Source organism: Ovis aries, chromosome 14, assembly GCF_016772045.2.
Source record: "Ovis aries strain OAR_USU_Benz2616 breed Rambouillet chromosome 14, ARS-UI_Ramb_v3.0, whole genome shotgun sequence".
Classification (NCBI taxonomy): Eukaryota; Metazoa; Chordata; class Mammalia; order Artiodactyla; family Bovidae; genus Ovis; species Ovis aries.
Genome location: NC_056067.1, coordinates 35124444 through 35138960, shown reverse-complemented (window position 1 = coordinate 35138960; position 14517 = coordinate 35124444). Strand labels below are relative to the sequence as shown.

General features: G+C 38.8%; 1 protein-coding gene across 8 annotated transcripts in view; it reads right to left on the bottom strand.

Annotated features, from left to right (window-relative positions):
* NFATC3 (nuclear factor of activated T cells 3) overlaps window positions 1-14517 on the bottom strand; it is a 93218-nt gene that overhangs the window by 34394 nt on the left and 44307 nt on the right. For all 8 annotated transcript variants that reach the window (XM_060398407.1, XM_004015085.6, XM_060398409.1 and 5 more), the window contains 2 exons: window positions 8157-8356; window positions 1595-1767 (listed from right to left, as the gene is read on the bottom strand). In XM_060398407.1, the coding sequence (XP_060254390.1) occupies window positions 1595-1767; window positions 8157-8356 (373 nt within the window). The remainder of the gene's footprint in view (window positions 1-1594; window positions 1768-8156; window positions 8357-14517) is intronic.

Sequence of the window (14517 nt, the reverse complement as noted above, 5' to 3'; positions counted from 1 at the left end):
GTATTTCATAGCAAGCCACAAAAGGTCTATGAACTGGGATCCTGGTCCCGTTCAAAGAGAATGTGTCATAGGGGATGGGTCTGGTTAGGATGAGCTACAACTTGGAAAGTACCAAGTACCAACCTAGATCTCAGAAAACATTTATGTCCCTATTTATGTTCTAAATGGCCCAACAGAGAAAGAGCATAAAAACAAGCACTGACCACCCTAGGGAGTAAGACTAATTATTTATAGTGGAAACTAACCATCACAAGTACACCTGCTGAACACATCAAACTGTATTCAGCAAATGGTATAGCCATAACAAAACATTATGCATGTGCTAAAAGTATTTTTGAATAATATTTAACAATATGAAAAAATGCCCATTATAAGTGAAAATACCAAATACTCTGTGTGTGCATGCGCGCACACACACACACCCCAAAAAAACCCAAAAAATGGTTAATAGTGACTATCTCAGAGAAGTGACATTACAAAAGATTTTAATGCTACTCTTTATACCATTCTGTGTTTTCTATATTCTCAACAGTCACACAGTAAGTTAATAAACTAAAAGAGAAAACAAAATAATTTTAGCATAAATTCATCTCAAAAACTCAAGCTACTCTATGAACTTAAAATTATTTAAATTATGTTGCTAAATATTAGAGACTTATTATATACTTATATACTTAATACATTATACTTATACATTATATACTTAAATGGGCACTTGTCCGGCAGAGTAACAAAAACTGTGGCAACAAAAGCTGTTTCCAAGAAGAGGAATTAGCTGACTTCAAAATTTACTTTTCATTCTATACTTTTTTTTAGGTAAGAAGTGGATTTATTCAGATTCAGAGAGACGCACACTCCACAGATAGCATGGGCCACCACAGAGGGCAAATGCAGGGGCCTCACTCTATACTTTTATTCATTTTAAATTCTGTACCATATACCTGTATTATCTATTAAAAGTTAATACAAAAATTATGCCCTAAAGGATCTAAACCACAATCTCAGTATTTCAGTACTAACAGCTAACCTGCCTAAGGTCCACAGTTCTCAATCCACAGCTTGAGTAGATATTGGGTTCTAGGGCCTTTTTCAATTTCTTGGCCTTGAAAATCTGGGTAAATGATACTCACTTTCTCAAGCTGGTGTAAATAAATTTACGATTAAAAGCCAAAAGACTGTGAGTCCATAGTTAGGTGAAGTGTCAGCTCGTAAAGATAGGCATCTTCCAACATTTTAATAAAACAAAGGTGACCAAGTAATAGTGACACTTAGCGTCAGACTCATAGCTTAATGATTTGGTCCTCAGGTGTCATCAAGCCCCCTTCCTCATTTACAGGTAAGAAAACTGTAGTCAAGGGAATAATGTCTATAGCCACCCAGGCTACCTAGGGTCAGATTATAATGCAAAGCCATTTCCTAACTCCAAGATCAGTACTTACTCCCACTACACATGTAGTTTATTTCTATATAATAAAATCACACCAGCTATCCAGACCCTGGGTTTCAGTTTACTTTTGATCTCAACATAATAAATAAAACAGAAAATGACCTTTTATAAACAAAATTTTAAAAACAGCATCACAAGCTGACTTACAGCATTCAACAGGTATAGAAGCTGTTTGCAGAGAAAGGACTTTTCCACTGGGCTGTGGGATGTGTACACGAAACACAAGTCGAACTCTAGTATTCTTTCTGCCAATATCAGTTTCTCCTTTTCGAAGTTCTATATCTGAATTTCGGAGTTTCAAAATACCGGCACAGTCAATACTAGCGGAAAAAAATATACAAGTATTATTGGCTTACTGAAATTAGTGGTTCCAAAAAACTCAGCTAAACAGTTATTGTTAACTTGCCAGGCACAACCTAAAATCAGGTCAAAAAAGAAAGATATGACTGCTATTTTCTGCTATTTAAATTAGAATAGGATTAAAAATATTTTGCATGACAAATAATACTAAGTGTAGCAACTGACTGTAAAGAGGGCTGTCAATAATTCCTCCCCATGCTTGTATTCCCCACTCTTCCCATTAAGAGGTAGAGTAACGATGTCCCCTCTCCTTGATAGCAGGCCTTATGACACTTTCCTCTGACAAACAGAATGTGGCCAAGTGATGCTTTGTAAGTTACAAATCTAGCCCTGAAGAAGCTCTGGAGCTTCCACTTTTGTTCTTTTGGAGCCCTGAGCCACAATGAAGAAGTCCAACTAGTATGCTGGAGAGAAAGGCCCAGATAATCCTCAACTACTCTGCACTACTCCAGCTGAGCTCCCAGCTGAAATCAGGTACACGAGTGATTCCAGCTAACACCACATGAATGGACCAGCTGAGTCCAGCCAACGAAAAGAATCATGAAAAATAATACACAGTTACTACTTTAAGCCACTAAATTTTGAGGTGGTTTGTTATAGAACTAGATAAGTGAAATATAAAGTGAAAGGCTCTAATTCTATACATATAACTTAGCCCAGAAAAGATTAATTTATAGGACCACAAATAAGTCATTAATAATATATTAAAACTTTTACATGTTTATTAATAAAAACAACTCATCAGGCTTGAACCAGTAAAGCTCAAGAAGAATTTGAAAAATATATTTTCACCTTCAGAAAGGAAAAGAAATTTCTAAAAAAGTAATATTTTTGAAAATAAACATTTTTATTTATAAATAAACTGTATTTAGCTAATATTGAAAAACTGTACCTTAGCTCAAAACAGTACTGATCAAATTTTATCAAGGTAGTATTCATGCTAATATGCCAAATGAGTATTTGGTGGGAAATACCAGAGATAATCCATTTTTATTGAGTTTCAAGGGAAGGTATTTTAGCAGAGAGTTAAGTTTCTAGCAGATGATGTGGAGTATCAGAAATGACCATCTTAAACTCTGACTAAGCAATGCGAAAAAAGAAAAAAGCAACCAAACCAACAAAACCTAAATTTATAGGAATGAAAGTGACTATTAATTTCTGCTTACAACACAATTATATTCTAGATCAGAATATAACACTGCCACATCCATATTCATCAAGTTCTAAATCAAGGAGGAGTTATGAGTAGGGTAAGGCAATGAATAACAGCATACTATATTTAAAGCATCTTGTTGAGTGGTTCTATGGTTTATGGGTTGAATATCAGTCTTAATTAAAGGATATTACCCATACAAGATAGATTAGGTTTGAAATGACCAAATTTATGGGAAAGCAGGCAGAAAAAAGGGGCTATTTCCCAATCTTCCCCCACACTACTGCTCTGAGAGAACAGTAGAGCTTTTTCTTTCTTTTGGCCGCATCACACAGGATACTAGATCCCTGACTAGGGATAAAACTGGCACACCCTGCAGTGGAAGTTGCTGTTCAGTCGCACAGTCGTATCAAACTGCAACACCATGGACTGCAGCACGCTAGGCTTCCCTGTCCTTCACCATTTCCCAGAGCTTGCTCAAACTCATGTCCACTGAGTTGGTGATGCCATCCAACCATCTCATCCTCTGTCGTCCCCTTCTCCTCTTGCCTTCAATCTTTCCCGGAATTAAGGTCTTTTCTAATAAGCTGGCTCTTCGCATCAGATGGCCAAAGTATTAGAACTTCAGCATTAGTCCTTCTAATGAATATTCAAGATTGATCTCCTTTAGAATGGACTGGTTTGATCTCCTTGCTGTCCAAGGGACTCTCAAGAGTCTTTTCCAACACCACAGTTCAAAATCATCAATTCTTTGGCACTCAGCCTTCTTTATGGTCCAACTCTCACATCCACACATGACTAATGGAAAAACCACAGCTCTGACTAGATGGACCTTTGTTGGCAATAATGTCTCTGCTTTTTAATATGCTGTCTAGGTTTGTCACAGCTTTTCTTCCAAGGAGCAAGGGTCTTTTAACTTCATGGCTGCAGTCACCATCTGCAGTGATACTGGAGACCAAGAAAAGAAAGTCTGTCACTGTTTCCGTTATTTCCCCATCTATTTGCCATGAAGTGATGGGACTGGACGCCATGAGCTCCATTTTTTAATGTTGAGTTTTAAGCTAACTTTTTCACTCTCCTCTTTCACTTTCATCAAGAGGTTCCTCAGTTTCTGTTCGCTTTCTGCCATAAGGGTGGTGTGTCATCTGTGTATCTGAGGTTATTGATATTTCTCCCAGCAATCTTGATTCCAGCCTGTGCTTCATCCAGCCCTGCATTTCGCATGATACACTCTGCATATAACTTAAATAAGCAGAGTGACAATATACAGCCTTGACATACTCCTTTCCCAATTTGGAACCAGTCTGTTGTTCCATGTCCTGTTCTAATTGTTGCTTCTTGACCTATATACAGGTTTCCCAGGAGGCAGGTAAGGTAGTCTGGTATTCCCATCTCTTTAAGAATGTTTCACAGTTTGTTATGACCCACACAGTCAAAGGCTTTGATTCCACTAGCTTTGTTCATAATGATGCTTCCTAAGGCCCACTTGACTTCACACTGCAGGATGTCTGGCTCTAGATACGTTATCACACCATGGGTCATTAAGATCTTTTGTGTATAGTTCTTCTGTGTATTCTTGCCATTTCTTCTTAATATCCTCTGCTTCTGTTAGGTCCATACTGTTTCTGTCCTTTATTGTTCCCATCTTTGCATGAAATGGTCCCTTGGTATCGCTAATTTTCTTGAAGAGATCTCTAGCCTTTCCCATTCTACTGTTTTCCTCTATTTCTTGCATTGTTCACTTAGGAGAGCTTTCTTATTTTTCCTTGCTATTCTTTGGAACTCTGGATTCAGATGGGTATACCTTTCCTTTTCACCTTTGCCTTTCACTTCTCTTCTTTTCTCAACTATTTGTAAGGCCTCCTCAGACAACCATTTTGCCTTTGTGCTTTTCTTTTTCTTGGGGATGGTTTTGATCACTGCTCCTATACAATGACATGAACCTCTGTCCACAGTTCTTCAGGCACTCTCTACCAGATCTAATCCATTGAATCTATTTGTCACTTCCACTGTATAATCATAAGGGATCTGATTTAGGTCATACTTGAATGGCTTAGTGGTTTTCCCTACTTTCTTCAATTTAAGTCTGAATTTGTTCCTTCTGATCTAGTCCAGGCAGGTAGAGTCTGTCACCTATGGTTGGGGAAGGGAACAAGAATCTTGACTACCACCTCTATTTCATGTTTGGATCCTACAGTTCTGATAATTTCACATTACTTGGTACATAAGGCTTTCTTAAATTCCTGAAAATCTGTCTTAGGAACTCATGTACTCTGTTTTCTTTAATTTATTGATTTATACATTATTAAAAAAAATGATTTGAGGCATTTTACAACATACAAATAACATCAAGAAGAAAGAAATAGAAAAAAAATTTAAATAGAAGAAACAGGAAATAAATATATCCCAAATCTACTGTTATGTGAATTACTATAATTACTATAATTGAGCTAGATCATGAACTTCCAGGAAGCTGAGGCAAAAAACAATGATGATAAAGTTTTTGTAGGTCTCTCCTTGTCTGGTAAAGTCTACTGCTTAAAATATCCAGAGGAATGAATGGAAACATGGCCTGCAAACTGTCACCTAAGAAGCAATTTTATGAATTCTTAGAAAAAGATAGTTCAAAGTTGATTTTCAAATTCCCCTCTGCATCTGAATAATAGTATTTTCATGTGTTTTTGATGCTAAATGAGAAAGATCCTAGGGAATTCCCTGGTCATCCTGTGGTTAGAACTCTGTGCTTCCACTGCCAAGGACCTGCATTTTATCCCTGGTTGGGGAACTAAGATCCCGTAAGTCTCATGGTGCAGCTAAAAAAAATTTTTTAAGTAAGATCCAAGAGTAAAAGGGAGGAAGGGAGGAAGCCTTCTTGCATTCTCATTAGAGACTGGCCACCTCACCTTATTTGAAAATGGGTCAAATAGGATGCCTGGAAACAGAGTCAACAAAAAGAGTTTTGCTCATGTACCTGAATAAGGATCAGCTGAGAATACAAAGTTCTTTTTATATACCGCAGAATACAAAAACATAAGAGTAGAGACTATCAGCTAACAGTGCCCCAGCCATGAAAAAACTCCTATTTTACCTATGTAGTGACTTGGTAGGACTGAGTTCTCAAGTACTATTGACTTGAACAAAGCAGGCAAAGATAAAGTTTTATTTAAATCTATATTGTCTTTTCTGCTAGTAAGTAGATAAAAAGCAATTCTTATTTTATAATTATACAGTTATATCATAAATTATCATGTCTTCAGGGGTATATTCAATTAAATAAAAATATAAATTTAAAAGAGGAGAGCCTGAGACTGAAATCTGATTTTAATAGGACTATTCTTCCAATAGCCTGGGACAGATATCAATGCCATCTTAAGAAAGACCTATATTATAGTTTGAAACAATTTCTCTAAAAAAGTCACTGTAAGTTTCACATACCTGGTTGTGGCAAAGTAATAGTTGCCTACTAAATATCCTTTTTCTGTTTTTCTTAGTAACAGACCCCTATCTTTTTAGGGGTGGCAATGTACTCAGGTTAAAACAAAACAAAACATATCCAGGTCTTCCCTATATACAAGGATGATCAATGAGATGCAATAAAAGTGTTGGGTAAGTTTCTGGGAAAAGCTCTTTAAAGAGGCCTGACTCAGATGAAAATTCTCTCCCACCCTTCCTCCTACCCCTTGTTCCTATTCCTTCTAGGATTACAGTTATGATGGTAAGAGCTCCAGCCGCCACTGTGGATCATGAGATAATCTTGAGGATGAAAACTACACCCTAAAAATAGCAAAGAAAAAACAGAAGGAGCTTGGGGCCCCAATGACTTATGAAGCCACTATGCCAGCCCTAAAATGCCTGTCTGTATATTTCTTTTGCAGAAAGAAAAATTAAACCTCTTGCTGTTTAAGCCACTGCGCTTCAGGTTTCTATTACAGGTACTATACATTCTTAACTAATCCACTTGAACAAAACTCTATTGCATTCTCATCCAGAATTTGGCAAAATCTCATTTTATTTGGATATGGATAAAATGGGACATCTGAAAGCAGTCAAAAGTTTTTTTTAGGGAAACTTATCAATCACAATTGTACTGCAATTATTTACTGCCGGCACGCCACTCCAGTACTCTTGCCTGGAAAATCCCATGGACGGAGGAGCCTGGTAGGCTGCAGTCCATGGGGTCTCGAAGAGTTGGACACGACTGAGCGACTTCACTTTGACTTTTCACTTTCATGCATTGGAGAAGGAAATGGCAACCCATTCCAGTGTTCTTGCCTAGAGAATCCCAGGGATGGGGGAGCCTGGTGGGCTGCCGTCTATGGGGTCGCACAGGGTTGGACACGACTGAAGCGACTTAGCAGCAGCAGCTATGAAATTTAAAGACACTTACTCCTTGGAAGGAAAGTTATGACCAACCTAGATAGCTATTCAAAAGCAGAGACATTACTTTGTCAACTAAGGTCCATCTAGTCAAGGCTATGGTTTTTCTGTTAGTCAGGTATGGATGTGAAAGTTGGACTATAAAGAAAGCTGAGAGCTGAAGAACTGATGTTTTTGAACTGTGGTGTTGGGGAGAAAACTCTTCAAAGTCCTTTGGACTGCAAGGAGATCCAACTAGTCCATCCTTAAGGAGATCAGTCCTGGGTGTTCATTGGAAGGACTGATGTTGAAGCTGAAACTCCAATACTTTGGCCACCTGATGTGAAGAGCTGACTCATCTGAAAAGACCCTGATGCTGGGAGGGATTGAGGGCAGGAGAAGGGGACGACAGAGGATGAGATGTTGGATGGCATCACCAACTCAATGGACATGGGTTTGGGTAAACTCCTGCAGTTGGTGATGGACAGGGAGGCCTGGTGTGCTGTGGCTCATGGGGTCTCAAAGAGTTGGACACGACTGAGCGACTGAAATGACTAGACTGTGGGCTACTGAAAAAAGTTCACATATTTGTGTCTCTATCAACTAGCATGATGCTTGGCTGGTAAATACATGGTCATAGACTTTTGCTGAATTGAATTTTCTTTATGGAAATATGATACCAACCTTAGCAAATATACTCTATTTATAAAATGTTATTCAGTTAATTCAGAATAGTGACTATTTTATTTTTGTGCCATAAATATAAAAATAAATATATTTTCTTCTGAAAATTATTTCAGGAAAAGAAAAAACAGTCCATTTCAGGATGTTTCAAGATACCTGGCTGACATATTGTTTTCAGGAAGAAGTGGAATTTCCAGAACCTTTGTGCTGGCAATTATTATCTCTTGGCTTGCAGTAGCAACTGTCTTCCCAGTGATTCGATGCACCTGGTAAAATGCATGAGGCCGTAAATATCGGTCGTCTGCTGTTCCAATAAACATCTGTAGATTTATTGGCTTTTCACTGTAGCCCAGGAGCTAATTTGGAAAAGCAAACACAGAAAAATAACAACTTGTTATCCATGCATTTTACAGTAAGTTTACGACAGTAAGTCTTATATCATATACTATTGATACATAAAATGTTATCTCAACAGTCAAAACAATAGGTGAACAACCCTCTAAACTACAGAAATATTTTAAGAGTTATAAAATGCTGGGATATATTACAAAGGGATGAGGGGGTTTCAGGGGATTAAAAGTTACATCAACCTAAATTCTGAAAAGCCTTGATAAAGCGCTATGTAGAATATAAAAGAAATGTTGATTCTGTGCTCTAGGCAACATTAACCATCCAGATCGGACTTAAACATCAGCGTATGTGGGAAGGTCCCCTATCAGGCTATTAAGATCAGAGACACTTTTAGTAGAAATGACCTAAAAAGTCCTTTTCCATGTTTCCAACTTAAGAATTTCAACTGACTTTAAAAGCTAGGCTACTTGACTTTCTTTGGTACTCTTCGGCTATTGCCTGGGTTAAAGAGCTACACAGGACGAAGAAGGGTGATGGCCAGGAGGTACTGGAGGTAAAAATCGTGACCACAGGAAAAGAAACAGCCTAAAGCACTCAGGGTGACTCCTGTGTTCAGTCTGATGGCTGAGTAGCACCCATTGGACCTGCTGTCGTGCAGACAGCAACTATGTGTGCTATGCTGTGCTGAGTCACTCAGTCGTGTCTGACTCTTTGCAACCCCATGGACTGTAGCACACCAGGCACCTCTGTCCATGAGGATTCTCCAGGCAAGAATACTGGAGAGGATTGCCATGCCCTCCTCCAGGGGATCTTCGCAACCCAGGGGTCGAACCCAGGTCTCCCACATTGCAGGCAGATTCTTTACCTTCTGAGCCACCAGAGAAGCCCAACAGCAACTATACAGTGCAACAAATATAAAGAATGACTTTGAAAGGAAGGAAAGTTCAAAGTAAAGATACTAGAAACAAACTGGCACATGTAAAAAGAAAATAAGGGAAGGTGTGTTTCCTGTTTTTAAGGCTTTAATCTGAGGGAAAGCCGCAGTCCATGCTTTAACAGTATGGCTGAAACTACCAAAGAAATCTGCCGTCTGAAGGGCTTGAATAAACAAGGACAGAGCCTGTCATAACCTCTGGAAAGTACAGGCAAATCCCAGAAAAGAGAGCCAGAGAGGGGGTGCTCCAAGTTACACACACACACACACACACACACACACACACACACACACACACACACACTCCACACACACACACACACACACACACACACACACACACTCCACACACACACTCCACACACACACTCTCCACACACACACACTCCACACACACACACACACACACACACACACTCCGCCCAGTTCTTTGACTGACCTGTAAACCATCCATAACAGGACAGACTCAAGCAGCCTAAGGCTAAAATAACTGAAATGAGATAATGAGCTACCACCAAGCACAGGGAGACAGGTTTTACAGGTTGACTCCAACCAAGGTAAGTGCCTGCTTAAACAAAAAATTCAACATTTGTTGGGAGTACATATGGGTGTGCATTTATATTTGATTTGATGTTTTTCATCAAAGTTGTATGAGTTCTTCACATAATCTGAATATTAATCCCTTGCAGATATGTGATCTACAAATACTATCTCCCATTCTGCAGGGTATTTTTTTCACTTTCTTGGTTGTGTCCTTTGACACACAGAAGTTTTTTAAATTTTACCTTCTGCCTTTGTACATGCTCAGTCATGTCCAACTCTGCATACCTGGACTGTAGCCCACCAGGCTCCTCTGCCCCTGATTTTCCCAGGCAAGAATACTAGACAGGGTTACCATTTCCTACTCCAGGGGATCTTCCCGATCCACGGATTGAACCCACGTCTCTTGTGTCTCCTGCATTGGCAGGTGGATTTTTAACCAACTGCACCACCTGGAAAGACCCTTTTTAATTTTGATGGAGTCTAATTTGTTTCTTTTGTTGCTTGTGCTTTAGCTATCATACTTAAGAAACCACTACCAAGTCCAATGTTGAGAAGATTTTCCTCAAGTTTTCTTCCAAGATTTTATAGTTTTAGGTCTTACATTAGGTCTCTGATCCACTGAGTTAATTTTTGTATATCATAAAAGGCAAGGATTCAACTACATTGTCTTGCTTGTGGATATCTAATTTTTCCAGCGCCATCTGTTGAAAAGACTCATTTCTCCCACTGAATGGTCTTGAAACCCCACCAAAAATTAATTCATCATATATGTTAGAACTTATTTCTGGGCTTTCTATTCTACTTCATTGGTCTTTATGCCAGCACCATACTGCTTAAAATACTGTAGTTTTGTAGTATGTTACAAGTCAGGGAGAGGAAACCCTCCAACTTTATTCTTCTTTTTCAGGATTGTTTCAGCTACTTGAGGCCCTTTGCAATTCGACATGAATTTGAGAATATGCTTTTCCATTCTGCAAAAAGGACTGTTGGAATCTGGCTAAGTACTGAATTAAATCTGTAGATTTCTTTGGGGAGCACTGATATCTTAATTAAGTCTCCTTCCCGTGAAAATGGGATGTCTATTTTTGTTCCAAGTATACTTAGATTTTATTTTTACTTTATATTTTGTAAACAATATTGTTTAAGTAGACCATTTTTTAAAGTCTTTATTGAATGTGTTGTAATATTGCTTTCTATCTTATGTTTTGTTTTTTTTGGCCTGGAGACTCATGGGATCTTAGCTCCTCAACCAGGGACTGAACTTGCACCCTCTGCACTGGAAAACGAAGTCTTAACCACTCAATTGCCAGGCAAGTCCCTATTTTTACTTTATATATATATTTTAAATTACTTCATATATTTCCATTTAGTTTTCTTTCAGCAATATTTTATAATTTTCAGCATACAAGTCTTATATATTTCTCCTTGATTACATTAATTCCTAACTATTTCTTTTAGATGCTACTGTAAGTGAAACTGCTTTCTTAATGTCCTCTTTGGGTTGTCTATCACCTATATGTGCTTCCCTGGTGGTTTATATAGTAAAGAATCTGCCTGCAATGTGGGGACCTGGGTTCGATCCCTGAGTTGGGAAGATCCCCTGGAAAAGGGAACTAGCTACCCACCCCAGTATTCTGGCCTGAAGAATTCCATGGACTGAAAATAGTCCATGGGGTCGCCAAGAGTCAGATACGACTGAGCAACTTTCACATAGAAATACACAGAAACACAGCTGCTTAAGTATGCGTTGATCTCCTGCCCAGAAACTTCCCTGAACTAATTTATTAGCTCTAGCAGCTTTCTTGGGGATTATTCAGGATTTTTAAAGTAGAAGAGCATGTCATCTGTTAATAGAGAGAATTTTACCTTTTCCTCTCCAATTTGGATGTCTTTTATTTTTCTTGCCTAATAACTCTGGCTAGAACTTCCAGCACAAATACTGCATTAGCAGTGACAAAAGCAAGCAACCTTGTCTTGTTCCTGATCTTAGGGGAAAAACTGGCAGTCTTTTACCAGGATGATGTCAGCTGTGGGCTTTTCATAAATGACCTTGATCATGTTAAGGACTTCCCCACTTTTCCTAGTTTGCTTGGGTGTTTTTGTTTTTTTAATGAAAGCTGTTGAATTTTATCAAATGCCTTTTCTGTGTCAACTGAGATGATCATGTGGTTTTTATGCCTTCATTCTATTAATATGATCATAACAACTGATTTTCATATGTTGAATCACCTTCTGCATTCTTGAGGTAAATCCCACTTGGTCATGCTGTATAATCCTTTATAAAAAAAAATTTATTCATTTGGCTGCATTGGGTCTTAGTGGTGGCTTGCAGGTGTACTTCCCCCGTAGTATGTGGGATCTCTGTTCTCTGGCCAGGGATCAAAAACACTCCCCTACATTACAAGGATTCTTAACCACTGCACCACCAGGGAAGTCCCTGTAAAATCCTTTTAACGTGTTGTTGGATTCGGTTTGCTAGCTTTTTGGTGAGGATTTTTGTCTTATATATTTTAGGGATATTGTTCTTGTAGTTTTCTTGTATCTTTGTCCTTATTATCCTTTCAATTAAAAGATTTTTTCCACATCTCTACTGGAATTCCTTCATCCCTTCACATATTTAGCCCACCTTTTCTACTAGCTAATTTAGCATTTTTATCACTGTTATGTCAAAGTCTCTTTCTGATAAGTCCAACCCAGATGTAGGGCCAGATTTGGGCCACCTCTGGGTCTGCTTCTACTGACTGTTTTCTCTTCACTGTAGTTCACAGTTTTGGTTTTTTTTTTAATATATAATTATGTATTTATTGAGTTTTGGCTTTGCTGGGTCTCTGCTGCTACACTGGCTTTTCTCTGGATGCAGTGAGTGGGGGCTACTCTCTAGTTGCAGCGCGCAGGCTTCTTACTACAGCAGCTTCTCACGGCAGAGCACAGCTCTAGGGAGTGCAGGCTTCAGTAACTGTGGCACACGGGCTCAGGAGCTGCAGCTCCCAGGCTCCAGAGCACAGGCTCAACAGCTGTGGCACACAGGCTTAGTTGCTCTGCAGCATGTGGGATCATCCCGGATCAGGTGCTGAACCCGTGTCTTCTGCATTGGCAGGCAGATTATTTACCACTAAACCACCAGGGAAGCCCTGGTTCACACTTTCTCGTGTGTGTATGCATTGTTTAACATATACTAGACATTTTGTATAAAAGAACTCTAGGAATTGAAGTAGAAAATATTTATCTCCAGAAAGAGGCATGCTATTTTTAAAAATTTTTGTATTTGATCAGGTCACAGTTCTTAAGCTGTCTCAGCTCTACTACCACAGCTTTAGTCAGATTCCTCTGCTTTGGAGTGGTGGTTTACATGGCACCTGGTGGGGAGGTCCATGCAATTTTCACTTCTACTTCTGGACCTAAGTGCCCCGGGAAGAAAATTTGCCAAGGGCACAGTATGATAACATAGACTGCATAAAGTTTATTTTTCAATAAGCACAGTGGAGAAGCTCTTCAAGGCAGTGGAGTTTCTGGTGCCCTGACCCCAAGCACTGTCTCTACAAGCTGTGAATGCTGAGTCAGAGTCAGTCATGTTTTCACTAGAGCAAAACTGAGAAGGGTGGCTGGACACTGTTTCAGGCCACATAGCTTTCAAACCTGAGATTTTACGAGCTACTTAATAACATTAAAAGAAATTCTCTTCTATTTGTATATTATGGTTTTGTAAAGTATCCTGACATATGATATCAACAGAGTGCCTAGTACAGTGCTTGGCATGTAGCCAACAAATGTTAGCTATCAGTGTGCATCTGGAGTCTAAGTATGGAATCTAGTCAGAGTTTCAAATTTATTTGATTATTACATTGTCCTTCAGGTGAGTGTTTTACTCCCTCAGGCTTACCTATCCCTGGCTTTACACTAGAGTCTGTAACCAAGCAACATGATAATTTATTGATTATCCTCCTCTACCCAGGAAAGGACATGAACTTTTTTGCCTATTATCAGAAAAAAAGGATTTGCTCAAGATGGTTTTCAGTCCTGTAACATTTAGAGAAGCAAATAAAGCCTGGACCATTGCAACAGCCTTATAACTGCTCTCCCTGTTCTTACTCTTGCTCGATAGCCTGTTTTCTGTCAAGGAGCCAGAACAAACTTGTAACATTAACCGGATAACTTTACCTCCCTGCTCAGAACTCTCTAGTGGCTTCCTTCCACACTGAGAACTAAATTCAAATGCCCTACAAATATTTACAAGTCCTATGTGATCTGGGCCCTAGATAATCTGCTGCCTTACCTTCTCCTACTCTCTCCCTTCCACAGTCTGTTCTGATCATCCTGGCCTTATTGCATGAACCACTTAAGCTCATTCGGACCCTCAGGAGCTTCACACTTAATATTTATCCCTTTGGAATATTCTTCCCTCTGATCGTCACATTACCTCATTGCTTCAGCTTGCACTCAAAGGTCAGCTCCTCAGAGAAAACCACCCTATCTGAAACATCGTATTTCACCCCTTTATCCTGTTTTATTATTTTTCATAGTATTTATTACGATTAAAAGTATTTTATATATTTGTTTATATCTGTTTGCCTCAGTACCACATAAGTTTCAAAAAGGCAAAAACTCTGTTTTGTTTACCATTCTATCTTTTCCTCTTTTTATTGAGGATGTGTTATGAAAATATCTATATCAAATGTCACTGCTTCAGCC